The sequence below is a fragment of the Petromyzon marinus genome, chromosome 21, assembly GCF_048934315.1.
Source record: "Petromyzon marinus isolate PM22_M1 ecotype Great Lakes invasive population chromosome 21, UKy_Petmar_22M1.pri1.0, whole genome shotgun sequence".
Taxonomy (NCBI): Eukaryota; Metazoa; Chordata; class Hyperoartia; order Petromyzontiformes; family Petromyzontidae; genus Petromyzon; species Petromyzon marinus.
In genome coordinates this window covers 8,176,286-8,202,999 of record NC_133687.1, presented here as the reverse complement: position 1 = coordinate 8,202,999, position 26,714 = coordinate 8,176,286, and the positions used below count along the sequence as shown (strand labels likewise).

The following is a 26,714-nucleotide window of genomic DNA, read 5'->3' as shown; positions in this document are numbered from 1 at the left end:
CTTTGCAGAGACACAGTTCTGTACTTGCCGTGTGCAGATTGCATAACGCTAACACGGCGTATACATCGCACGTGTTTGTAGCTTTACACGTTGGGGTTCAATTTGATCTGTCGACCAATATTCAGCTGTTTTATTTTTTTACCCGGCTCTCCGGGAGACCCAAGCAGGCCACGGCGGTGAGATGCAATACTCGACGTGGTGTACCGCGTTCCTGAAATATTTTAACCCTTAGCCAGTCCAGAGTCGGCTGCAATTTTTTTTTTAACCCGTTGCGTAAGACACGAATGCAAATGAAGGAAGGCATCGTCATCATCGTCATTCCTTGCAGTCCGGTGCCTTAGGTGTTACCACGCTCACATATTGGCGTCGACAAATCATTGCAACGTGCCCGTCCGTTCTACCGCACGATTTCATAATCAGGAGTCGTCTTCGTGTCCACCCCGGAGGAATCCGATGAGCTATAAAGCTCTCTTTTCGCACACATGTCCGGTATGGGGAGAAGCAATAGTGACGTCAACGTTGCTTTTGCCACGCGTCCGTTCGCCGGTGAGAATCTCAGCCTTTGTTACAAAGTGTGGTCGTGAACTGTTGAGGCCGAGTAAAAAATGGAACGTCGTTGTGCATAAGCTGTTTTACACGCGAGGTCGGGGCAATTGCCGCCCGGATATCGCTGTAGCGTTTGGCCGGTCAGCCGCTTCCAACGCGGGTTCGTGAACAGGATGTGACAGATTCTGTCATATGCAGGGTGCTTCGGAAAAAAAATGTCAACACTCGTATGGGACAATCGTTGTTTTTTACGTGAAAAAGAACGGTTGATACACTGTAACGTGATAACAAATGTGATGTTAATAGCTTCGATAAGTCAAAGAGTTCTCCCACTTGTTCGCTCGCCATCGTTGTCGACACGTGGCCTGGAATCTTCTCCAGGTGATCTCCAGAGCCCCGGAGGCAGCAGCACATTTCTTGTGGTGGTGGTGTTTTGGGAAATTGTCTGAAGTGTTAACATTTTTTTGAAGCACCCTGTAATTATGTCGTCCCGCTGTATTTTAACTTCAATGTCCTATGGTCTGGCATCTAGCAAAATGTTGCAATAGGTTTAAAAAAAGGTAACGATTGTGGCCGGCTTAAATTATTTTCAAATTCCTTTTTAAGCATTGCTGGTAAAACAAAAACAAAATTGTGCCCCGATGCGAAGACAAACTATGGTATAAATCATGGGACCTCCCTTGCCAGTATCAACATATTTGCATGTTCACCACAAGTACGTTACAGTAGACACGATTCGTTGGCAAAAGGTTTCTGTTTCTGTTTGGCGTTTTAACATCTTAACACCAGTTTTTATTTCCAGAAAGGGTAAAACCTATTCTGAAATTGTTCAAATCCTGTGTTTTTTGTGTTTATCTAATAAAAAAAGCATCCAAACCGAATATTTATATCCAGCTAGAAAATTATCCCATTTTTATCCTACCTAAGCAGGGGTTAAACTTGATGTGCTGGACTGTGCACCGCTGAAATACGTGTACGGTCCTGTATGTATAACACAGCGAAATTGAAGAGGAAATGAATGGGCTTCCAGCTATAGCTGTGACGATTGGTACACCCTGAATGAATGGAAATTGAACGACAGTGCACCCAAAAGATTACGTAATGTACTTTTTAGTCCTGAGGACGTGTTTAGCCTCTTCACTGCCATTGCTTTTTGATGTGAATTGTAACAAACGTTGCTTGTGTGGTTTCAAACAACACGTATTGGGTTTTTTACATTTAGGAGATGTTTTACAGCTAAGGGTGGAGGAAGGGGAGGCGTTAGGTGGATTTCCAGCATCATGCAAATAATTCAACGGGACATTTAATTAACACCTAATAACGTAACAACTCAATGTAATGTAATATTTCACAATTTATTTGCACTAAAAATGCACAAGTGCAGAGTTTAATCGCTTGCAGTGGTTATGAAGCTTTGCTGTGAAGGCCGAGCTTCAGTCGATGCGGATGGCAGGCTGAAGAGATTTTTCTGACAATCTTGAAAACTTGATTTTGTTTATAAATTAAGTAAAGCACATTCTATATTTATTAGCAACAACGAGACGCAGCCGACTCGTGGAATATGTTTGATGACCGAGTAGTCACTGAATACCGTACAACAGATTGGGATATCTATTTATAAATGCAAGTGCACAAACACATGCCACATATTCCTGCACATCACTGAACGGTGTTACTTTGGTTTACTTTTTGTAAATCCCATATATTTAGTTATCAATTTCGGCCAGCCCTCTGGCTTACCGTGAATTTACTCGCTTACTCGAGTCTGGCTTTGAGAGATTTGCGCTGTAGTCACACGACAATGACCCCAAGTTTGTTAAAAAATATATATTTTTGCTTCCCCAGAGAAGACTAACCGAGTCTTCTGCGGGAGGATCTGTCACCCTACTTTGGAATCAATAACAGAGGGGTTTTTATTATATTTTAATTCCATTTCGCAAGCTAGAGGAATGCCTGTTGACACCCTACAACGTGTAAGAGAGAAAGCAATGAGATAAAGAAAATGAGATATAAAGTGATGATGATTATTTACATATTTATTTAAGGCAATTTTCCTAGGCCAATATCGTTATGCGCGAAAACTTGGCTATTCACGAGCGTCTCCGGAACGTATCCCTCGCGAATAACGACGGTAAATACTCGGTGACGTCAACAAGTTATTCATAAACGTGGACGACGTCGATGTAAATGCGTGCCTTTTCCGAGCGATGTTGGTGAGCTGAGATGCTGTTGCCCGTGCTGGACTGTAGCGGACACACCCATCGAAGAATTCACCCCAACGCCAGCCTTCCCCGCGCTGCAGTACCTGGAGTCTGTGGATGACAGCGGCGTGGCGGCCAAGGCCGGCCTCAAGACCGGAGACTTCCTCATGGAGGTAGGGCCCAGGCCTGTGTGTGCGTAGCGTTCACAAGCGGGCCCCTTTCCCTTCTCTGCCGTCAGCTTTCCGCGACCATGAGGCCGAATGGAGTCAAGTCCACTCGTGTCTGTTCTGTGCTAATTTTCTTGAATGTATGTACGTTAGACTTCTTTCGCACCGTATGTAGCTAACCGCGCTAATCGGAGGTGCGGGGGGAAGGACGAAAAACTAAACACAAGAAGCAGTTCTAAAGAAATGAATTTTCAATTATGATTTAAAAGTGTATAAACGCCAGTGGCTTCCTAATATCGGAAGAAAGAGCGTTCCAGACGGCCGCAGAAGCGCATCTGAAAGAGCGCGGTACGGTGACCATCTTTTTCCGATGCTTCGCCAAAAGCCGCTGCTGTGAGGGATGTCCGGAGTTTGCGCGATGGTTTATGCTTCTTGACGAGATGCTTCACCTCTAAGCCTTTCTGTGTCCATGTCCTCCTTTGGTGTGTCGATCCAGCACAGGCTTGCTCTTCACTCTACCACTTGTCCCTTCGACTCTGGTGTGCGTTGCCATGTGTGTACCACCCTTTCCGGGTTTATTCCTGATCGATGCCCAAACGATTGCAAGCTTTCTTTTTTGTAACTTCCACAGCATCACAATGTCCTGCCCCGAGTTGTTTAATCAAGATCCTTACGTCAAATCTTCATTTGCGTTGTGACGATTATCAGAATGTGCTGGTGGTGTGATCTTTTTAATATAGTGCTTATCTGACACGTCTGTTTATTTATTTATTTAAAGTTAGACATTTTTAATGGGTGAACAGTTTGACGTAATAAAGATGAATTCTCACGTTTTCAGTAGCGGGCTGGGTAGTTGTATTTCTGGCTGTCCACTCAGGGTGCTGGGTAACGTTGCTGGTGGCGTGTCTGCACGTCGATATAAATCGGCGAGGCGTTGTACATACTGCACCTCTCACGTGGGTACAAATGCGAGATGCCTTTCTGTCGCGTTGTTTCAACTTGGCACTCGCGATTTCAGGCCGCTTGAGTGACATCGTTGCCAAGGTCCCACCTTGAAAATGAAGAGGGGAGGACCTTTACTCTCTCGTTTGGTCTGAATAAAAGATGTGCGTAATGCACGTAAGGCAGAGCGGCTCCCACGTTGCCAGATCTCAGCATCAAAGCAGGGGTGAGCGTAAAGGGTGCATGCATTGGACGGGTGACCACCTTGCAAATAAAAATAAATGTTAAAAACCACGCAGGTGTAGGACACCGCAAGTCTATGTCGTCAGCAGAAAAGGGAGTAGATTGTTGTGCCGTACGATACGCCGATGCCTCTGCTGCCTGCCTTCACCAAGCCTGGTTGGCCAGCGTGGTGAAGCGAGGCCCTCGACACACACACGGCATGGGAGGCCTTCTTCCAGCTGTGGATTTACAAAAGGAGCTGTATGTGCACGTACACACTAAACTAAAAAAACTCAACTATTGTTGATGTCACCAGGTAAGGCCTGCTGAGCTATACAGCTCTTTTATCAGAAGCGACCTGGCCGAAAAATGATATCTCAACGAAGTGGTGTATCACGTGCAAATTCATAGCAGCCAAATGCTCTACACACATGTTGTTTCTAAATGCGGAGGGAAAAACCGGAGCACTCGATGAAAAATCCACACGACCACGGGGAGAACATGCAAACTTCACATATGCATGCTTCAGGGTCGGGTCTCGAACCCATAACCTCCTGTATACCAGGCGATGGAGTTAACATCTCGCCACCGCTGCATCCCATACATACGTGGTCTACAATCCGCAACCCATGGTGATCTTGCTGGTGCTGCTGTACCCGCACACCTTGCGCGCCGCTACGGCCGGCACAGTTCCACCCAGGTCTCTGCGCCACAGACCCGGGAACCAGTAACCACCGGTGGTAGATGTCCGGGGATCCATCCTCGAGTCTGAGGCGGTTCCGCGATGGACTGAACTCGGTGTTGTTATTCCGAAGCGTTTAATGCTGTGTGTTGTACATAAGTGCGCGAGCGCGGTGACCTGGAATCAGAAAGAAGATTGCGCGGCAAACGAATGTACAAACTTATCATCACTGGTGTTCGAGGGATTAGAGCCAGGCTTGTGCTGCTTTTAAACCGACGCCTGTCATCCTTTTGAGCTGTTGGGAATTTTAAGGAAAACAGCGGGCTGCCGGCCCTCCTGGATATAATAACAACTAAAAATAAGTTGGCTTTCCTATTGCACTGGCTTGATTGGAGAAGGAATACTTTCACATTGGAATAATAGTGCACCTGGCATGAACGCTTCTCATCAACAGCCTCCTCCGGTGAACTCACACCTACATGATTAATCCGCACAGCAACACAGTTCTCCTCCAATTCATACATGTTATTTATTAATTTTAAAATAATTAATTTATGAGTAACCGACTGCAGCAATTACGACTTCGGGTCCAAAAGCAACAATCAGTGTAATTCCTTCCAAAATGGAACTCGCAGGTAAATGCGATTTAAGATTTTTGATTTAAAGCTTTCGTGACTGCAGGGATTCATATTCTTGGTTCTTTCGGTAAAGTCACGTAGAAGGGAAACAATAAAATATTTTATTTCGGTCAAGTCACGTAGAAAGGGAAACAATAAAATATTTTATTCATTAAACAATAAAATATTTTATTGTTTCCCTTCTACGTGACTTTACCGAAAGATCCAAGAATATGCGATTTAAGATGTTCAAATCGAGCAACAGCAACAATGTTTTTTTTTAATGCATTCTGTAACAAAACTAGCGATAATTGGTTTTTTACCCTTTTATCTGGCAACAAAACTGACACCTTTTTTACAAGGAGTCATGTTTACATTGACCACAATACCTGCGGTCGGAACACACGCAAAAAAACTCTGATAGTGTATGCACTGTCCTTGAAATTGATTGGTCCACACCCGAGACAGCTTTCTTTAGAGCCTCGTCTCACATGGTGTTGGACCAGAAGACACCAAAAGGCGCACATTATCAAGAGTTGTTTTTTTGTTTGCGTTCCGACCGCAGGTATTGTGGTCAATGTGAACAATGACTCCTTGTAAAAAAAGGTGTCAGTTTTGTTGCCAGATAAAAGGGTAAAAAAAACAATTATCATATTTTGTTACTGGCAAGTGAGGTTTCCAATGGTGTAAAAAAACTAGCGATTTAAATCCGATTCAAAACTAAGCTCTTCCCGTCGTACGCAAAAAACGCCGTGGCGTGGCGCAGGCGCTGGCTCGTTCGCTGGACTCCCAAAGCCGTGCCTATCCCTTCAGTCGCTCGAGCAGCTGATTGGCCGACGGCGCCTTCAATATGCAGAGGAGCGCAGAGCTTGGGCAATTTGCTGGCGTGCTCACCCGTCCGCGCTTCACGGTGGTTTCCTCCGCGCGAAGGGCGATCGGTTCGGTAAGCCCATCGTGTGGACATCTGTGAAAAAGAGCTTCACAGCTCATCGGATTTCTCCAGTCGAGACGTTCTGATTCCGACCCCTTGGCGTCGGCTTTTGCTGGGCTAAAGCGTCGGTTACTTCTACCTCTTGCAACGCTGTTGACGAGCGTGAAAAGAGGCGAAACCGTTCGCCTGCACTGACTCGAGCGCTGATTGGCCGACGGCGCCTTCAATATGCAGAGGAGCGCAGAGCTTGGGCAATTTGTTGGCGCTGGCTCATCGCGCGGCCGCTGCCTTCCCGCTTGTCAGCGGTTTCTCCTCGCACCTCAGAGTCGTTCTTTCTCAACGAGAGTGTGGGCGTTACAAGTTGATTTTATTGTTTGAAAAGAACCCAAGTAACTTACACGTACATTATTATTATTATCTATAAATATGATTTTCCCCACACCCTGACGAACCCCAGGGCTCCATGAGTGTGAACGCGTTGAGCGCGAGCCGTTGTTTTGCTTTCCTGTCTTTGTAAACGCAGTCTGTAACGCCGAATTATTCTCAGGAAAGCCTCGTCCCTTCAGTCGCTCGTAGCACAGAGCAGAGGCCGCGGAACTCCGCAGCAGCCGCAGTGACTTTTGTTGCTGACAGCCTTGGCCGGGGCGCTGGTTTGAAAACAACCGCACACCTCCGGTGAGCACGGTTAGGCTATGTGCGGGGCGAAAGAGGTTTAACGTGCGTACGTACACAGTGACCGGCCCCCGTGGAAGGAGGGGTGAATGGTAGTTAATATAGCGGATGAAGACCGCTTGTGTTGCGATCGAAACGTCGTGGGTTTTTTGCGTTTATTATTTTCAACTTGTTTTTATTGTTCATTTTTAATTGAATTTTACTATTTTTATTTTCTATCTACGTGACTTTAATGAAAGAACCAATAATTTCAGTTCTTTGCAGTCGCAAAAGTTTTAAGTCAAAACTTAAGAACGCAAAAGTACAACTTGATGATAATATTGCGTGATGGGCTTGCACCCTGACTGCGCATCGCGATGACTCTTTCCGGCAGCGTGAAGTCACGTACGTGCGTATGTTGAACTCCTTTCTCGACCATGCGTGGCCAACCGTTGCTAGTCGGAGTTGCTGTTGTAGCTGTGTTGGGTTGAGTTGTGTTGTGGGGTTCGTTGAGTTGGCTTGGGTTGAGTTCGTGTTGAGTTGTGTTTGGTTTAGTTGTGGGTTTGGTTGAGTTTTGTTGAGTTGTGTTGAGTTCAGTTAAGTCGTGTTGAGTTGTGTTTGGTTGGGTGGAGTTGACTTGTGTTGGGTTGGGTTTTGTTGGGTTGCGTTGGGTTGTGTTTGGTTTGTGTTGAGTTGTGTTGTGTCCTTTTGGGTTGGGTTGGGTCGTGTTGAGTTGTGTTGAATTTGTGTTGGGTTGTTTTGGGTTTGTGTGTTGGGTTGTTTTGGGTTGTGTGTTGAGTTGTGTTGGTTTGTGTTTGGTTGTAATCACTCAAACCTGCATCCAGTTGAGGAACTCGGCTGTCGTCAACGTTGTGTGCCACCTTTTCGTTTTTATTGAAAGTATTTCATACTTCATGTTCCCCTGCGGTTTTTAAACATGCCAATTCAAATAGTGTACGTTTTGAAGCACACAAGTCTTAGTGTTGCTATGTGTCATCATTGTCAATCACCGTGTAAATCAAGGTCAGCGTCAGAATCCTTATTTATCATGGAGAAATCCGATGAGCTGTTAAGCTCTTTTTACCGATATCCGGTAAGGGGCCGGGGTCGAGCTGTCTCGTGTGTGTGCTGTGCATTATCGCAAAGACTTGAACAGCCATGGCTTAGTCGAGATTAGAGATTAAAACTGGAAAGCGCAAAATTAACCCTCGGCAGTCCTTGGAAGCACAGCCATAAAACAACTTGTACGTGTAAAGAAAATGCACAACCTCGAGCCCCGCTATTGAGGTCACGAAACACTCGCCCCGAGGACTGGACAGGACCAGGTCGAGGAGATGAGAGCGTGGGTAATTTGGAGCACTGTGCTTTCTTGGTAAGGTGACTCGGGATGGGTTGTGAAATTCAAACTGTAGGCCCCCTTTTAATCCATGAGCCCCGACTCGATATGCAGTTGATCATCGATTATCCCGGCTCCTTCCAAAATTATCCAGCGGTCCCGGGCCGATCCGGCGAAACCGCTGCAAAGGCTGGAACCAGTCTGGCGATCATCAAATACATGGTTGTTGAAAGAAGAGCATAGTACGAGTTACATAACCCCATGCAGAGTCTTCGAGATTGGAGTGGTAAGTATAGAACAGTAAATACAGTAACTTTTTACATTAGGATATTTATTTTTCGCCGATTTGTATGTTTACCCATGCCAATTTGATGTAGTAAACACGTTTACAGCACACAAAAAACTCGCACACACAGCACCTGAAACAGAAACGTTCAACAATAATGTGAAAACACAAGCTATTTTAAATAACGATGATTAGTGATTATCCAGCGTTCTTGAAAATCCGGCGCCCTCTTCCTCCCAGATGCCGCCGGATGATCGATGATCGACAATATCACACTCGTCGGCACCTACCACCCTCGGTGGCATAACTTTCGTGATTCCAATTTCATGATGTGGCCCCATAATAGTGAATAATGCAATATCCACTTACAATCAGCGGGCTTATCAAGCAATGCACTCTGTTTGCCGTAAAAATAAATAGGTGCTACCAAGAGATGGTTACTCATTTCGTGTGCTCTGGCCCATGGACTGAGCTACCTAGAAGCTCTGCTCTGGCATCACATTTACCCCCGCAGACTAATCCAGGTTTAACTGCCCTCCACACTTTAGATGTCAGTGTTAGTTATATTGATATTACCACGATATTATTACTTTATCACCATTCTCACCTGCACGTATGCACTGTATGCTGAACTTCTCACTGTACGTAGCCAACCGTGCTAATCGGAGGTACGTATGTATCTTGTCGGAGATGCGTGGGAAAGGACAGCGAACTGAGCACAAAAAGCAGTTATAAAGAAATGAGTTTTCAATGTAGATTTAAACAATGCGCAGCTCCAGTGGCTCTCTAAAATCGTAAGGAAGAGCGTTCCAGACGGCCGCAGGAGTGCACCTGAAAGCGCGCAATGCCGTGCTGCGATGCGGTGCTGCATGTGTGTGTGTATTACGCTCGTGTCGCGGTTAAAGCGCTGCGCTACGAACCCTGCTACCCGAGTTCGATTCCCGCTCATGGCCAACACCAGCGACGATTATTTGAACCGGTCCTGGGCCTCCCCTAGGTCAACTCAGCCTCAAATGAGTACCCGGTGCGGTGTGTAAACATCGCCAGTAGGGAGACAAAGGCGGTCGGGCGTGGTGTTGGCCACCCACCCCCTCGTGTGCCGTGCCGGCCTTCATAGGTGCTCGCTAACAGCACTTGCCCCTACAGTTTGTTAAGGCTGTACGGGGGGATATTTGTCTTTTTTTTATTGCGCTACAACTCAGTCGACCCATGGCACCTGCTGGGTCTGCCCCGTGACCTCCTGCCAGCGGGCGTTCGACACTCCACGTGGCACTTAACGTGCACCTGGCCTGGCACAAGCGCCGTCGTGACATCACCGCCACTTAGTGGCGAACGGCGGTTGTTGTTGTCGAGCTACGAACCCGACGGCCCGAGTTCGAGAGAGAGGGAAGAGAGGTAGAAGAGAGAAGGAAGGAAGGACCAGAAGTGAGCTGCACAAAGTTGCAGTGTCCGTTTACACGGGGCGGCGGGGAGGGACTCTAAAATGAAACAAATTTTTTTTATTTTACCTGGTAAGGCCCATCACTGAGCTGCATAGTAGCTCTTTTTCAGAAGCGACCTGGCCCGCAAATAATAGCCCAACGAAATTGGCTTATCATCATGTGGAAGTTTAGAGTAGCCAAATACTCTAAACCGCATGTTTGAGTCTCAATGTGGAGGGGAAAGACCGGAGGGCCCAGAGGGAAAATCCACGCGACCACAGAGAGAGAGAGAGACACGCAAACTCCCAATATACAGGTATCAAGGTTGGGATCGAACCCACGATCTCCTGTATACCAGGCGAGGTAGTAAATATCTCGCCACCCTGACTCAGAGTCACGTGAAACTTGAGCTGATTGAGAGATGTAGTTTTGGCCCGGAGACAACATAATGTATGCAGTATTAGCCTTTCTTTGAGTAATTAATTTTTTAACGCTTTCCAGCTAACCTCGAAAGCGTCGATGCCTTCGCCCCGCTCGTCTCTCTACGTCTGTCGCGCGGGGGTTGGAGGAGGAGGGACGGGGGGGGGGGGTCACGTAACCTCCCGTTAAGATGATTTAACGTACACGAAGGGCCGGTATGAAAGTTGTGTAGCTCTAAGAGGCTTCCCCTGGAGAAAACGGGGCAAATTGATCAAAGGTTTCATCCAATAATATCTCAACTAAGCTTGCTTGACAGCGTTGATGCAATTGTCACTCACCGTTAATTACACGGGGGGGGAGGGGGGGGGGAGGGGGGTGGGGGAGCGCCTCTTCGGAAATTTGCGCGATATCGGACGCTATGGCTGACGGATGACATGGGAAGTGACTTGGGTGAAACTTGGGTGAAACTTGGGTCTCCCCTTGAGACCCCTACCCGGTGGTGTTGGGGGGGGGTGAGGGTTGCTGGGAGACTGGAGAGATGCGAGGGTGAAGAGATGGGGGAGGGCCCGGTTTACGTCGCCTGATTTCCCTCCCCGGGCGCTCCCCGTGCCTCTTTGGGAAGGGGAAGGAGGAGGGAAAGACCCTGGTGGGCCTAAGTCACTCTTCATCATATTCACGATCTATCCACTGTTGCATACGCGTGTTTTTCCTTCCCCGTTACTGCCTCGTTTGTATTATCATTCGTTCCATCTCTTGTCGAGGTTTGTTCCGTTATCCTCAGTGCATGTATTTGCATACAATCTGCACGACTAATAATCTCCCATGATGCAAAGCCTGTATCAGGAGTGTAAGAATTAATTTGATTTGATGACACGATGCGTATTCCTTGCTCAGAAAACTATCGACAGCAAGATTTTTTTGTTGTTGCAAAGGCAGCCCCCTTGAAAGCTTTAGTGCATGCTTGCGGTGGCCTTACAAAAACACAAAGAACGCGTTCAGTCAACAGCTCGGAAAGTCTCGCAGACAGATTTTCACACGCGGCGAACATCGGCCGATTTTAGACTGCGGCCACGGTTGTTTTTGACTTTGTTTGAGGAGCCGTGAAAGTCATTTCCCCGTGAGCCACTGGAAAATCAAATGTCAGGACGGACGTGGACAATGAGCGCCAATGTTTTCGCGTGACGCAATTTTCGTAATGTAACGAGGTGACTCCGATTGATTTTTTTCCCTTGCCCAGTTTTTCGTTTTTTACCAATCCCAATTGGTTCCCCAACTCGGAGGTTATTGCCGCGTGATACCCCAAGGTACGGTGATGATTCTAATTGATGTGGCAATAACAACATTTGTGATTTATAACTGACATTTTGGGTTGGATCGCGCGAGTAAAATGTGCGTCGTACGCAATTCTCCACCAGACAGGGCCAGTTAATAGAAGTTGTCACGTGATGAACAAAGAACCTGCCAATGTACGAGTGCTAAAGCAATACTCCTGTGTTTAAGAGCAATCTCACAACATTCAACAAATGAAGCGGTAATACATTTTGCCACAGTTTGTTCATCACGTGACAACTTTATGAATTGGCTATGTCGGCTGAAGGAAGGTGTGTATCAAAAGGGCTCGCATAACGCGCACGCATAATGTACGTTGACTCAGTAATCTCCCCACACACACACACACTTTGCGCAAGAGCACACTAAGCGTGGTCACCACATCTACGCCTCTACATAAGAAACGAAACAGGTGGACTTCTCCACAAATCTGGCTGTCGCCTGATGAAGCTGGTTGTAATTACCGGCGAAACGTCGTACTCAGATTGTAAATGTTGTGGCTTGGCTCTCCAACACACAAGCGGTGTTGCTGTACTAGTGACGAATTGGCCACGTTCTGTTTACGTGACAAACCCTTACTAGTTGGCTGTGTCGGGTGGTGGCGGGTTTTAACGACACAACATTTATATATTTACGCGATCTAACCCCCAAAAAAACCTCTACTAATGTGTATATTGTACACATTTTACTTTCATGTTAAATTTTACATTGGTATTTCATCTTACGTCCGTCTGGTGATGCAAAAGGGACACACGAGACAATATTACTCGACAAAAGTTGCCTGTTGTGCTTTCCTGCACCCCCGATTAGCACAGTCGGCCACACACGGTGCGAAAGAAGTTCAACATACATCATGTTTGAAGACGCGCTTCATACTTTTGCTACGTATCTGAAGCCAGGTTATTTTTTTTCCCACGATACGTAGTCATCGATCAGCAGAGGATAATTTTCAATCTTGGCTTAGGAGGGTAGTTACACAATCCTTTCTAAACTAAACTAAAACTTTATTTTTTATTTTTTTATCAGGCAAGGCCCACTGAGCTTTATAGTTTTTTTTTTCAGAAGTGACCTGGCCACAAATGATAGCGCAACGAAGTGGCTTATCACGTGGAAATCTAGAGCAGGCAAATACTCTAAACGCATGTTGATTCTAAATGTGGTGGGAAAAACTGGAGGACCCAGAGAAAAATCCACGCGACCACGGGGAGAACATGCAAACTCCAAATGTTACAGGTGTTAGGGTCGGGATCGAACCCACATAATACCACATCCGCATACATTCCAGCACCCGTGGCATTGCCTACAGTTTGATGCCAGGGTTCTTACAAGGGAAAATAAAGATGATATTTTGTTGCTCTCTTTTGATTATAAACGCGTCGTTTAATCAAATTAAAGATTTCAATCTATTCAAGCACGTTATCTTATTTTCACCAACGCTTTTCACCAGCAACCTTCAAGTCACAATATTTTTGTATCAAACACCCAGTCGCTTGGAAGTGTTTGCCGATGATATTTGAAACCCTCTTTTTTATTTATTTTTAAGCAGCTTTGCAAATTATCTGACCCGATGGCTTAAAAAGACAACGGCGGAATGGGCGTTTCCACTCACACTGGTTAAAGCCACTGCGGCGATGACAATCGACGCCAAATTGACGGAGGAAAGAAGCGTCCATTGATTGGCTCGTTCTAAACATCGCGTCCTCCTCCACCAACCCCAAGTTAAGACGCGAAATTACGTTTCGAGTCGGAAGCACTGCGCGATCGGAAACCGCCACGCGTTCGCTCCTGCGTTTATTTACGTGGCTTGAACAACCCAATTCGCCATTTACACCCCCCACCCCCCCTCGGCAGGCGGGATGCCACGGTGTTGTGAGATGTTAATTACCTCGCCTGGAATGCAGGAGGCTGTGGGTTCGATCCCGACCCTGACGCCTGCTGTATATTTGCGTGGATTTTTCTCCTGTTCCTCAGTTTTCCCCTCCACCTTTAGGAACAGCATCGTGCGTTCAGAGTATTCGGCTGCGATGAGGGCCCACTTCGTTGAGCTATCATTCGCGATGGCCAGGTCGCTTCTGAAAAAGAGCCGCGCCGCTCAGTGGGTGGTGCCTTACCTGGTAATATTACTAAAAAATTGTGAATTAAAAATCGGGTGGAAGGATGCTGCCTGCCTAACCTCCCTCCCCCCCCCCCCCCCTCGGCAACAAACAGCTGCTCCACGCTATGACGTTTCGCCGGTAATTACAACGAGCATCATCAGGCGAAACGTCGTACTCGAATTGTAAATGTTGTGGATTTTACTCTCCAACACGCCGGTGTGCTGTACGAGTAACGAATTGGCACGTTTTGTTTACGCGACAAAACTTTACTAATTGTCTGTGTCGGGTGGTGGCGGGTTTAACGACACATTTATATATTCACGCGATCTAACCCAAAAACCTCTATTATGGATAATATTGGTTGCGAAAGCCAACATGTTAAACTGCAAAAGACTTTTGGGGCAAGTGCTGTAAGCGAGCCAACATCACCTATAAAAATCCGGCACTGTGACACACGAGGGGGTGGGTGGCCAGCACCACGCCCGGCCGCCTTTGTCTCCCCAGTGGCGACGTTCGCACATCGCGCCAGGTACTCATTTGAGGCTGAGTCGACCTAGGGGAGGCCCAGGACCGGTTGAGACAATCGTCACTGGTGGTGTTGGCCGTGAGCGCGAAGCGAATTCGAGTCGTCGGGTTAGAAGCGCAGCGTAGCGCTAGGGGTCGACCATAAATGACGTCACGCACCTGGGGGGGTGGGGGGGGGTCAAACATTTGTGACGATGTGTGACGAGGGGGGGGGGGGTTGAGAAATGTGACGTCACATCAAAATGTGCAACTTTAAATAACTATAAATGACACGTTCTAATTAATTAAATAAGACTTTTTAATAAATGTTTTCTCCTACAACATCAGAGTGCAGCGCCACATTAAATATGCACTACAATGACAATAGTTTAAAGCGATTTGAAGCATATTCTTGGTTCTTTCGGTAAAGTCACGTAGAAGGGAAACAATAAAATAATAAAAATATAAAAAAATAAAATTATCACGACGTTTCGACTGCAACACAAGCAATCATCATCAGGTGTGAAAACCTTAGCAAGATTTTTTTTTCAAATTTTCTTGCTGTGGTTTTCACACCTGATGATGATTGCTTGTGTTGCAGTCGAAACGTCGCGATAATTTTATTGTTTTATATTTTTATTACTTTATTGTTTCCCTTCTACGTGACTTTACCGAAAGAACCAAGAATATGAATCCCTGCAGTCACGAAAGCTTTAAATCAAGATTTGAAGCATGTTTTATTTTTTGGGGAGCGGGGGGGGGGCAGAGCTTTGTGACGTCATATTTGAGGGGGGATCTAACTTTTTGTGACGCCGTGTGACGAAGGCGGGGGTCAAAAATCGTCCAAAATCGCGTGACGTCATTTATGGACGGCCCCCTAACCGCTACCACCACCGCTCCCCATAACCATCACCTCCCCTTCCCACCACCACCACCACCACACCGCTTCTCAACCCCCCCCCCCTCCCTCCCCTTCACCCAAACCCTCTGGCCGCCCGGCCCCATCCGTGCCGGTCGCCCCCTCTTGCTGTCATTCTCTGGCTGACAGCCCCGCCAGCCCACTTGGTGCCGCCGCGTTCCGGCAGGGCTTCGCCTCCTTTTTTAACCCCGGCGGGTGCCCTGCGTGCCTGCCTGCGACCCGCCGCTTGCCTCCGCGCCGCGAAGAGCCTCGCGGCTCGCGGAGGGATTTTTGCGTCGTCCGCGAAACGAGAAACGGCAACGCCGCGCGACACCAGCGTTGTCAACTCAGTTTCAAATGTTCGACCGGGGGAACGTCGCGTGGATGCTCAGTGTTGACGGAGCCCGAGTCGGGCCTTGAAGGTTGGGATTTCGTGCGTGGTTTTTTTTTTTTTAGCGGCAGGAGGAGGGGGTTAATAGCTTGGAGTAGTTGCCATGGCGATGCTCAGCTGTTGCTAGGAACCCGCCGTTGTCACGGCAACAGCGGAAGTGCTGCAAACCGTAAGAGGACGGCGTGATGTGACATTTGCGTGGTTTTCGTTCATTAGTGATGTAATTTGAATAGAGAAAAGACAGTGTGGGGTATTTTTCAAAGGTTGCATCGCACAAAAGCATTCGGCCGTAAAAGCGTCCAAAAATGTGTTTCGGTCAAAAGAAAATAATTGCGAAATGTCGTAAAGTATCAGTCCTGTTGTGAGCGTACACACACTGTGCGGAATGCCTCTGTTAAAGGCTGCGGCCTTGTGGCAGAAATACATTGTGATCACTAGCGACAGGGCCAGGAGGCTCGTTGAAACGGCATGCTTTTTCAATCATGAGCTTCAGTCTGTGGTGGCATTGGGTTTTGATTTGGGACGGCAGTGGTGTTAGCGGTGGCGGATGTGATGTGTGAAGCAGCGGTGCAGTGGTTTAGCGCACACGGGGTGGCACGGTGGCGAGATGTTAACGACCTCGCCTGGTATTATACACTTGGTCGTGGGTTCGATCCTGACCCTGACAACCCTGTATATTTTGAGTTTGCATGTTCTCCCCCTGGTCCCGTTTTTTTTTTTCCTCCAGGTCCTCCAATTTTTCCGTCCACATTTCATAAACACATCTATAGAGTTGGCTGTCCGCCTTTTGGCGTCCTCTGGTCTAACACCGTTTGAGGCGAGGCTCAAAAGAAAGCTGTCTCTGGTGTGGACCAATCAGTTTCAAGGACAATGCATCATATTATCAGAGTATGTTTTTTTGTTTGCATTTTGACCACAGGTATTGTGATTAATGCAGACATGATTCCTTGTAAAAGGTGTCATTTTGGTGTTTTAACAACTTAACACAACTGTTTTGTGGACAGATAAAAGGGGAAAACCCTATTCTCACGTCTTTAGAGTATTTGGCTGCTATACATTTCCACGTGATAAGCCACTTCATTGAGCGATCATATATGATAGCCAGGCCGCTTCTGTATAAAGAGCTACATAGCTCAGTGGGCCTTATCTGGCCAAATAAAACGTTTAGTTTAATTTAAGAGTCCCTCCCCGCCGCCCCGTGTAAACGGACACTGCAACTTTGTGCAGCTCACTTCTGGTCCTTCCTTCCTTCTCTCTTCTACCTCTCTTCCCTCTCTCTCGAACTCGGGCCGTCGGGTTCGTAGCTCGACAACAACAACAACAACAACCGGCCTTCGCCACTAAGCGGCGGTGATGTCACGACGGCGCTTGTGCCAGGCCAGGTGCACGTTAAGTGCCACGTGAAGTGTGAACCGAGATCAGATTCCTGCTGACAACCAACATCGGTGATGAATATCTGAATCGAATTCTGGGCCTTCCATAGATTGACTCACACCATAAATAAGTACCGGGTCCGCTATCTAAACATCAACATTGGTGTTTGGCCACCCTCCCCATCGTGCACCTTGCCGGATTTCACAGGTGCTCGCTCACAGGTGCGATGGTGTCGTTGCTAGCGGCGGTGCTGGTGGGGGCTGCTCTTCGCAACTATAACAATTATGACGATAGTGATCGGGTTGCTTCTAGTGAAGGTGTTGGTGGTGATGATGATGGTGGTCGTGGTGATGCGGTTATGGTGCTTGATTGTGTTGTTGATGGTACGTGTTGTGGTGGTGCTCTTGGTCGTGATATAATATCAATCAATCAGTACCGGCCCGCTTTTCCGAACTGAATCGAGTCGCAGGTTCAGCGACTCCACAAAGGCCTTCTTCCACCTGCCCTGTCCTCCGCCAGCGGCATTAACCGTGGCTCCCGGATCGCCGGTCTCTCCTTGGCCAGGCGCACCAGCACAATCGCGGGCAGCAATTTAATCATGACGGCTAATTGCTATGAAGAAGGACCATCACCCCAAAACGCCACCTCCTCTATATTCTGCCTTCAAAGGCAGTATTTATTGATGGAACGTGTTGAGGGTTTTGTTGATAATGATAGTGTTGAGGATGGTGATGGGTGAAGTTGCAGTTGTGTTTGTTGGTGATTGTTGATGGGGAGTGGTAGTGTAGCGGTTAGCGCGCTGCACTACGAACTCAACGAAACGAGTTCCATTCCCGCTCACAGCCAACACCAGTTCTGGACCTCACCTAGGTGGACTCAGCTTAAAATGAGTACCTGGTGCGATGTGTAAACATCGCCACTGGGGAGACAAAGGCGGCCGGGCGTGGTGTTGGCCACCAACCCCTCGTGTGCCATGCTAGCCTTCATAGGTCCTCACTAACAACACTTGCCCCAACGGTCTGTTAAGACTTTGCGGGGGATCTTTGTTTGGTGTTGTTGATGGTGCAATCTTGAGGTTGGTAAGTCACTCTCCATGTTGAGTTGTGAAGCAGATCCACAAACACCTTATGGGGGCACAGCGAGGGTTGCCGGGAATCGGCGCCCGTGTTCGGGTGGCAGCAGCAATTGTATTCTGTGTTGAACTCGATCCCAATAAGACTGCGCTAGTTTTGCTAATCGACCGAGCGCTGACTGAGGAATGCATCCGTGTTTGGCCTAAAGTGGTAAAGGTGGCAACCCTAGGCAAATCATGAAGTTCTGAAATTTGGGGAGGAGTGCTGCTGCTCCACATTCCTCGTCAAGGAGCATGAACCACCATCACGCAAACTCCGGTCCGTCCTCACAGCGGCAGCGGCTTTTGGCTCAAGCCGTCGAACAAAGACGGTGGTCACCGCATCGCGCGCTTTCGGATGCGCTTCTGCGGCCGTCTGGAACGCTCTTCCTTCCGATATTAGGTAGCCACCGGAGCTATGCACCTTTAAATCATCTAGATTGACGAGCTAATTTCTTTTGGAAACCGCTTTTTGTGTCCTTAGTTTGTTGTCCTTCCCCCCCGTGCCAACAATTGGCACGGTGGGTTGCGTACGGTGCGAAAGAAGTTCAGCAAACATAAATATCTGTGCATTACACCCACGACTGTGCACCCCTTCCCATGGCGTGTGTGCGGATACACAGTTGTCATGTGCACGGCTGCACCCATCGATGCCTGCCAGGCACAACAACGAGCGCGCGCGCGAGTGTGTGTGCGTGCGTGCGCCGCACGGGTAGACTTGGGCCGTGCGTTCTAATAGCGCGGTGTCCTTCACTAGTTTTCAGAGGCGGGGGGGGGGGGGGGGGTTGGGAGGGGGTGCCACTTCAGTCATCAGTGTGAGGGCCGTCACACGTTTGAAACCATTGAGGGGTTTGTGACAGCAGTACGATGATGATGATGATGACGATGATGGGGGGGGGGGAGGGGGGGGGGGTGTTTTCACCATTTGTGTCTTGTCGGGGGACCCTCACGTCCGGGTGCCGCACTAAAGGCCACCGCCAGTGCCCCCGCCGTGGTGGCCTTGCGAAGAAGAACACCGGGTCATCGCCTCTCTCGGGTTGGCTCATCCCGCGGGCCCTTCGTTACTCGCACAAGCGAGAGCTCGCGCCTCCTGCCCCTGTTGTCATTCCTTCTCCTCCTCCTCCTCCTCCTCCTCCCTCTCCTCCGCGGCGGGGCAGGTGAACGGCGAGAACATCATCAAGTGCGGCCACAAGCACGTGGTGGGGCTCATCCGCCAGGGCGGGAACAGCCTGGTGATGAAGGTGGTGTCGGTGAGCCGGCGCCCGGACCAGGAGGATGGCCTGCGCAGAAAAGGCGAGGGGCCCGGAGTGCAACATTTCTGTTGTGAACCGACGACGCGTTTCCTTGTCTGTCCTTCCGCCGCACCTCCGATTGGCACGGTTGGCTACTTACTGTGGTCAAGAAGTTCAACGTCCCACGTGAGTTCGATCGCGTCGCATTGCGCTGCGTTGAACCGACGTTTAGACGGAGTCGCCGCTGCCAATACCGCCTGGCAACACGGCAGCGTTTGCTCGACGGGGCCGACTCTGCCGATGAGACCCGGAAGGTCGGAAAAACCGGTCCAGAGTGTTTTTTTGCTTTTGCTTCGAGACAATTTGCTGCTGCTGCTGCTGGATAATGTTGGTGTGGAAAAGCGAACAGGCCGATGGGCTTAAAGCCGTTTTTTTCATTCGTATTTTGGGGGGAACGTATCGCTCGCCACTGACGTTGGCCTCCTGGCTCAGGCACGACGGACAGGTGATGAACGCCGTAATACAATAGAATTGTACACCCGACAAAATCACCTGTCAGAGATTTGCCCATATATGGAATAAAGTGGGCGTGGCTTTGGCCGAAGGGGTATCTCTTTGGCCATATATTGTGACTGCGGATCGTTAATCGAGATTAATTGATTCCGCTCGGTATATCCGTAATAAATTTCGATTTAAAGCTTTCGTGACTGCAAGGATTCATCTTCTTTGGTTCTTTCGGTAAAGTCACGTAGAATGAGAATAAAATAATAAATTGATAAAATAACACAATAATATTCTCACGACGTTTCGGCCACAACACAAGCGGCCTTCATCAGGTGAAGGGACGAGACTGTCTGGAGGACAGGCGCGCGTGCGTCTCTGCAAACGTTCACGACGGAGGCGGCCGTGGCGGCTGGCGGTCGCGCGGGAGGGCCTTGTTTTTTTTTGTTTTTTTACTTTTACGAGCCGAGCATTGAAGCCAAAAATGTTCAATTCCATCCATTTTTTATTCTCTTGACAAATGGCCCTGGGACCGTTAGGGATCGGGCGCTGCGCATTGCTCATTCATTAAGCGCACGCTCCGCCGCGCGACTGCTGCGATGTCGTGTGAAAGAGCACACTGGGGGTGGGGGGTGGTGTTCAGCGGGGGGGGGGGAGGAGGCCACTCTGCGTGCGCTTTGCTCGAGCGCAAGACGCCGTTTATGCAATCTATGGACGATACCGCGTCCGAGTAGTTTGAGGATTATTAACCCTGTTCCCATTCCGGGACGTCCGCCAAGTTTGCAGGATGCGGGTTTTCCGTTCACTGGCGAATCTCGGAATTGTGGCGAGCGCTTCAGCTTCGTTTTTATTGAGAGATGCGTAACGTCGTTGTTTTGAAAGACACTGCACTCACCGCAGAGAACTGTAGCGACACGACCGCACTCTATCATAAGCTGGCGCCAAACTGTGGCACACGCCCTCCTGCATGACCTAGCGGGAGCCTCGGTACCGATAAAACAATGGCGCAAGTTTCTTAATAAATCTCGATATTTATCACGACCCCACCCCACGTGGCCCATTAAAGGAGGCCATGGGTCCGATCCTGACCCAGAGACGCCTGTATATTTGGAGTTTGCATGTCTCTCTCCCTGCGGTCGTGTGGTTTTCTCTGGTTCCTCCGGTTTTCCCCTCCGCATTTAGAATCACGCTTTTAGGGTATTTAGCTGCTATAAATGTCCACGTGATAAGCCACTTCGTCAAGCTATGATTTGTGTGGCCGGGTCACTTCTGAAAATATCTACATAGCTCAGTGGGCCTCAACCTGTTAAAATAATTTATTTTTAGAGTTTCTAGTTGAATTAGTGCCACACTATCACAGCTCTCCCTCTCTCTCTCTCGCTGTCTCCTTGGTTTGGTTTATCAGCTCCCCCACTGCCAAAGAAGTCCCAAAGTGCCACGGTGTCGTTCCGCTCCAAGTCGATGACGGCCGAGCTGGAGGAAATTGGTGAGTGGCCTTCCGGCAGGGCCGCCGCCGCCGCCGGCGATGACGACGATGACGACGACGACAACGACGACGGCAGGGCGGTGGCGGCGGTGGAGTCCTCGCTCTAGAGAAGGGGCGACCTCGGGAGAGGCCACCGCCCCCCACCCCGCCGGCCAGGGAGTACGCGCCGGTGGCAAACCCCCAGCAAGCGGTAGCGGTTGCTGCCATAGCCCTGGGCCGTTAATTTGTTGTGCCCCAGGTTGTGCCCCCCCCAAACACCCTCACCCCCCCGATATACCCCCTGTTTCTGTTGAACACTTTAAAAAAGATTCCTTTTTGAAGTGAGGTGTGCCGTTAAACCGAAAATGTAAAAAAAAAAAATGGCTTCAAAGCTGCGTCACGTTGAATCACTGTGGGGCCCCTGGCCTTTTCCCGAACTAATTTTTGGGGTAAACAATGTGCACGGTAACTTGAGGGTTCCATCTTTGGTTTGCGACGCCCGCACTGGGAAAAGATGACACGCGGCGAGAAAGTGACCCCACCCCCCCCCACCCCCCACCCCGAGCTGTGTTCAACAACAAACCCAACCCGCCGCAGCCCTCGCACTAGGCCCAACCTCACGCTCTAACCCCCTGACTCGACCGATAACCCTAAAACCATGGCCGTAGCCTTGTCGCTTGAACCCCAAGGCTGTGTGCCAGGATATTCTCGATTGGCGAACGCATGCCCCACGATTTAAGAAAGGCGCCGCCGAATGGAGCGTGGGCACTGGCGACGATCCGTGTCACGTTTTTCACCACGTGTCATTTTTTCCCCCCCCGAACTGCGGCCGTCTAGAGAGGCGCCAAGCTGAGGGGGAAAACGGGGTGGGGGGGTGGGGGGGTGGGGGGGTCCCCCTTCAACCACGCACTGTGTGTGTGTGTTTGTGTGTGCTATATTTGTGCCACTGAAACAATTGCACCTTAACCGATGAATCTGTGACATTTTAGACCAAGTCTTGCAGCGATGTTTTTCATCACCCCTGGAGGTAAAGAGACTTGCAGTCACCAGGTTGCATAACATTTTTACTGTCGACGCTTTCGCTGTTTGCAACAACAACAAAAGACGGGCGTGAGGAAGTGGTCGCGCCTGTGCTCGAGATTTACACCCCGCGGACTTTGCCGGCATCCCGGCGCCTCTCTCCGGGCACCGCTTTGCGCTCGCGTTTGAACTTTTACTTTCCGTGCGCCTCGCGGCGGCCACGTTGATGGGCCTTGCCGCCCGCCTGCTGGCATCGCCCTCGTTCTCTCCCTGAACGAGATTCGTTAAGCGCGCCGAGGGTGGGGGGCGGGATCCGTTGCAAGCGGGACGCCGCGAGAGAAGGACCTCCCAGGAGTATTTGATGCGCGGGTGCCCGACGCTCAGCCCCGCGCAACGAAATTCCGTCAGGCCGGGCTTTTATCCAAATGGAGACGGAGAAAAGCCCGCTCACGAGCGGCGAACTTCCCGCCGCTTGATTTAATTTTATAACTTTTGAGAGATGATTCCACGTTCGCAGCGGTTGGGCTCCCCACCCCCCACCCCCTCCGCGGGATACAACGCCGGTTACTCCGATTGCGCGCCGTGCAGTAGCGCGCACGTCGCCCATCGGTGAACGTTCGTTCGAGGAAAACAAAAAAACTAAAGCGTGGGGAGTAAGGAGGGGCCAGATGCCTCGAAGTGGCCCTGGGTTCTCAGCTTCACCGGAACGGACGAGAGGAACTACATCCGTCGCTGAGGGCCCTCTGCCCGTGTAAACCTAGTCGCAGTGCAGCGGTGTTTGTCGGCCTTTAAACACGTGCCTTCATCGGAGGGGAGGGAGCGTTCAAGAGACAGCGGGCTCGTGTACATCGCTCTCTTAATTCCGAGGGCTGCCGACATTTTACGTGGGCCTGAATGACAGGACACGTCGCGTTACGTTTTGAGGGCTCACGGAAAAAAACGTCACTCTCGAGCGCAAAGCAAAGCCGCCCCCCCCCGCAGCCGTCCCGGCTAAACGGGATTTCCTCTCGGCGTCGCGCGTTCAATCGGACAAGCGGCGGCTGGCTCCTGTCCCGCCGCTCGCAGCGCGTTGATTGATGACCCCCCCCCCCCCCCCCGATTTAAGTGACTGTCCCGGAGCCACCCTATAGGTTCGCGCTGAGTCTGTCATTTTCACAAATCGCCCGCTTTTAAGCGACGTTATTAACGCGGAGTGGGGGGGGGGGGGGGGGGGTGCGTTGGTTGGGGGGAATTGTAAGCGTTATCTCCCTCCGGGGAAACATCGCAAACGTTGCAGTTCTTGCCAAAGCGCCGGCGCGCTCCCCAAATTGGCGACGGCGAGAACCCGGCACGTTAATCATAGAAAGGCAGCCTCGCCCGCTGGAGCCGTTTCTCTCTCTTCGCGACTGCGGCTGCCGCTCTCCTTGCGCGAAAAAAATAAAATAAACTCAAGTTAAACCCCGGGGCGTAACTAACGCAGCGCGGCATCCGCCGCACGGAGCAGGGCCGTTTAGTTCACGGCGCTGTGGTCGTTATCGTCGTCATCGTCGTCGTGTTCGTCAGAGGCGCGCCGCTGCGTGTGACCGTCCTGTCCGTGAATGCGCATCACCATCACACGCTCACTCACACACGCGCGCGGGTTAATAACAGGGCCGACGTGGCCCCTCTGTACAACGCGTCCCATCGCACACAAAGGCAAAGTTCCACCCCACCCCCCACCCCCCCCCCCGTATAGCCGAAACAGGCAATTGGAGCAAGTGCTGTTAGCGAGCACCTAATAAAAGACCGGCACGGCACACGAGGGGGTGGGTGGCCAGCACCACGCCAAACCACCTTTGTCTCCCGAGTGGCGATGTTGGCTACACACCGCACCGGGTACTCATTTGAGGCCGAGTTGACCTAGGGGGAGGCCCAGGACCGGTTCAGATAATCGTCGCCGGTGTTGGCCGTGAGCGGGAATCGAACTCGGTTCGCAGGGTTCGTAGCCCAGCGCGCCGACCGCTGCTCATCCGCTCCCATCGTACACGCACGTGCAAGCGTTCTGACCGTTATGAGATCACATGGGGGAAGACCGCGCATGCCTCTGCTACAACTGCAATTTTTTTTTGTTCAAACCGGAATTTTACGTCGACGTTTCCTCGACTTGAGTTGCGTGAACAGCAAAGCATGCGTGAGCTCAAAACCGTGTTTAACATCACAAGCATAGTCACGTCCCGCAGCATCGGTGCCACATTTACACTCGGCATCGTCCCTATCCGCTCGAGTTTGCGTGCACCCATGCGTGCGTGCATACCTACTTACATACACGAGACATGCGGTATATATTGTATACGTTTCCGCATGTATACATGTATACGGAGTTGATTATTGCATTGCGAAATTGTCACGAATTCTTTCCCCCCTTCTTGTTTCTGTTTTCTCCATTTGTCACCATCTCGCATTCCTCCGCCTCCTGTAAAATTCTCTCGCCACCCCCCCCCCCCCCGATTGACCTAAAACCAATGTGCAGTGGACAGAGGTGAGTCTCTTACATATTATTTTTTGTATCAGATGTGCATTTCCTCACCCACCCACCCCCCCACCCCCCCACCCCCCCCCTGCCCTCCTATATTTTACGCGTGATTTTTTTTATCACACATGAACACCGATCACTTTTTTCCTGCTTCCTGACCGTTCGTTTAAGGTTCACAAGATGTGTGTTCTGTCTCTTGTTTTTTGAAAAAAAAAAGCGGCTGGGAGGAAGAAGAAACAGGGTGAGTACTGCATTTGCTCTCAGTTGACGTTGCCCCCCGCCCTGTGCAATGTTCCAACAGAGACTCGGAGCTTAATGCACAAAGTGCACAAAACAGGATAAAATGCCAAGGTACTTCAGCATCACAAAATGGCTCGCATCTTAAACATTTATCGAGAACGCAGGGAAGGGGCGGGGGGGGGAGGGGGGCGCCAGGGGCTACCCCTTCGACCCTGCTCGGGCACAGTCGCTGCTGAATTGATCGTCACGTTGCGGGCTTATCCGACGCAGACACCCCACTCCCGTCCAGCCTCGCGCGGGAACTCTCCCCGCTTGGGCCCGGCAACGCCCTCGTCGGGACGTTGGTCATCCGGCGGCGTCGGCGTCGTCGTCACGACGACGACGACGACGCTTCGGCTTTCTCTCTTCCCGACTTCAGCTAACAGCTGACGTGGAATCTGCGCTTCTTTCTGACAGAAAAGGTGGAACAGGTGTTAGTTCACGAGGTCGCGGACTCTGAGCCGCCGATCGTACCCGCCACGGCACGGGCGCGCCCGCCCAGCCGCCTCTTCCCGCAGGAGGTACGTGCCCCCCACCGCCCCCGCCGCCCGGAACGGCGGGGGGCAATGGCTGTAGCGCGCGTGGCTGTGAAGCGCGGCGCTTTTTTTTCGTGTGCCACGAATGCCGAATGCGCAGAATTGTCATCGCGATGCTGCCGTGGTAAAGTATTTAGCGCACTGGGCTCACGACGATCCGGAGGTCAGCCGCTTTGATCTCTCCCGAGGGAGCGCCAGTTAGACACGAGCGGCAGCAGGAGTTGAGTACGGTGGCTCTGGGTGAAGATGCCCGCAGTGAGCAGTAGAGTAGAACCCCTCTTTAACGACGTTAATTAGTTCCACGGAGCCGGTCATTACGTGATTTGGTCGTTAAGCGAGTATAGGAAATGCACGTTAAAGGCTTCATTCCTTCCGATAGCATCGAAAGTTACACCTCTTTATAATATTTTAAAAATGCATATTAATACATATAAACACATAATATTCAAAGAAACATGGTTAATCAATGCATTCATTCATATTTACTGTACCTACAACAGCCCGTCGTTTACAGGGGAATGGTCGGTAAACAAATACATTGGGCTCTATAGAGACCCTACACTACTATACACTACACTATACACTACACTATACACTACTATACATTACACTATACACTACACTATACACTACACTACGATACACTACACTGTACACTACACTATACACTACTATACATTACACTATACACTGCACTATACACTACTCTACACTACACTATACACTACACATTGGGCTCTATGGAGGCCCATCGTTTCACGATAAGTCATTCACATTACACTACGATACACTACACTGTACACTACACTATACACTACACTATACACTACTATACATTACACTAGACACTGCACTATACACTACTCTACACTACACTATACACTACACATTGGGCTCTATGGAGGCCCATCGTTTCACGATAAGTCATTCACAGGGGTGGTCATTAAGAGGGGTTCTACTGTGCGTGGCAAGAACTTGCGAGAGAATGAATGTGTGGCCCGACCCCTGAAATTAGAAGCAACATGCTTGGGGCTGTGCGAGCGTCGGCGATGAATCCAGTTCAAA

The 26,714-nt window shown here is 49.8% G+C and overlaps 1 protein-coding gene across 4 annotated transcripts in view; it reads left to right on the top strand.

The window, feature by feature from the left end:
* LOC116944325 (SH3 and multiple ankyrin repeat domains protein 2-like) overlaps nt 1-26,714 on the top strand; it is a 375,705-nt gene that overhangs the window by 327,076 nt on the left and 21,915 nt on the right. For 3 of the 4 annotated variants that reach the window (XR_012942522.1, XM_076068526.1, XM_076068528.1), the window contains 6 exons: nt 2,796-2,920; nt 19,283-19,418; nt 21,264-21,344; nt 22,313-22,350; nt 25,052-25,075; nt 25,536-25,634. Coding sequence is in view for 3 of the 4 variants with exons in the window: in XM_076068526.1 (XP_075924641.1) it covers nt 2,796-2,920; nt 19,283-19,418; nt 21,264-21,344; nt 22,313-22,350; nt 25,052-25,075; nt 25,536-25,634 (503 nt within the window). In the remaining variant the exon portion in view is untranslated. Of the gene's footprint in view, nt 1-2,795; nt 2,921-19,282; nt 19,419-21,263; nt 21,345-22,312; nt 22,351-25,051; nt 25,076-25,530; nt 25,635-26,714 lie in introns of all 4 variants that reach the window. The other variant, XM_076068527.1, reaches the window with a different exon arrangement.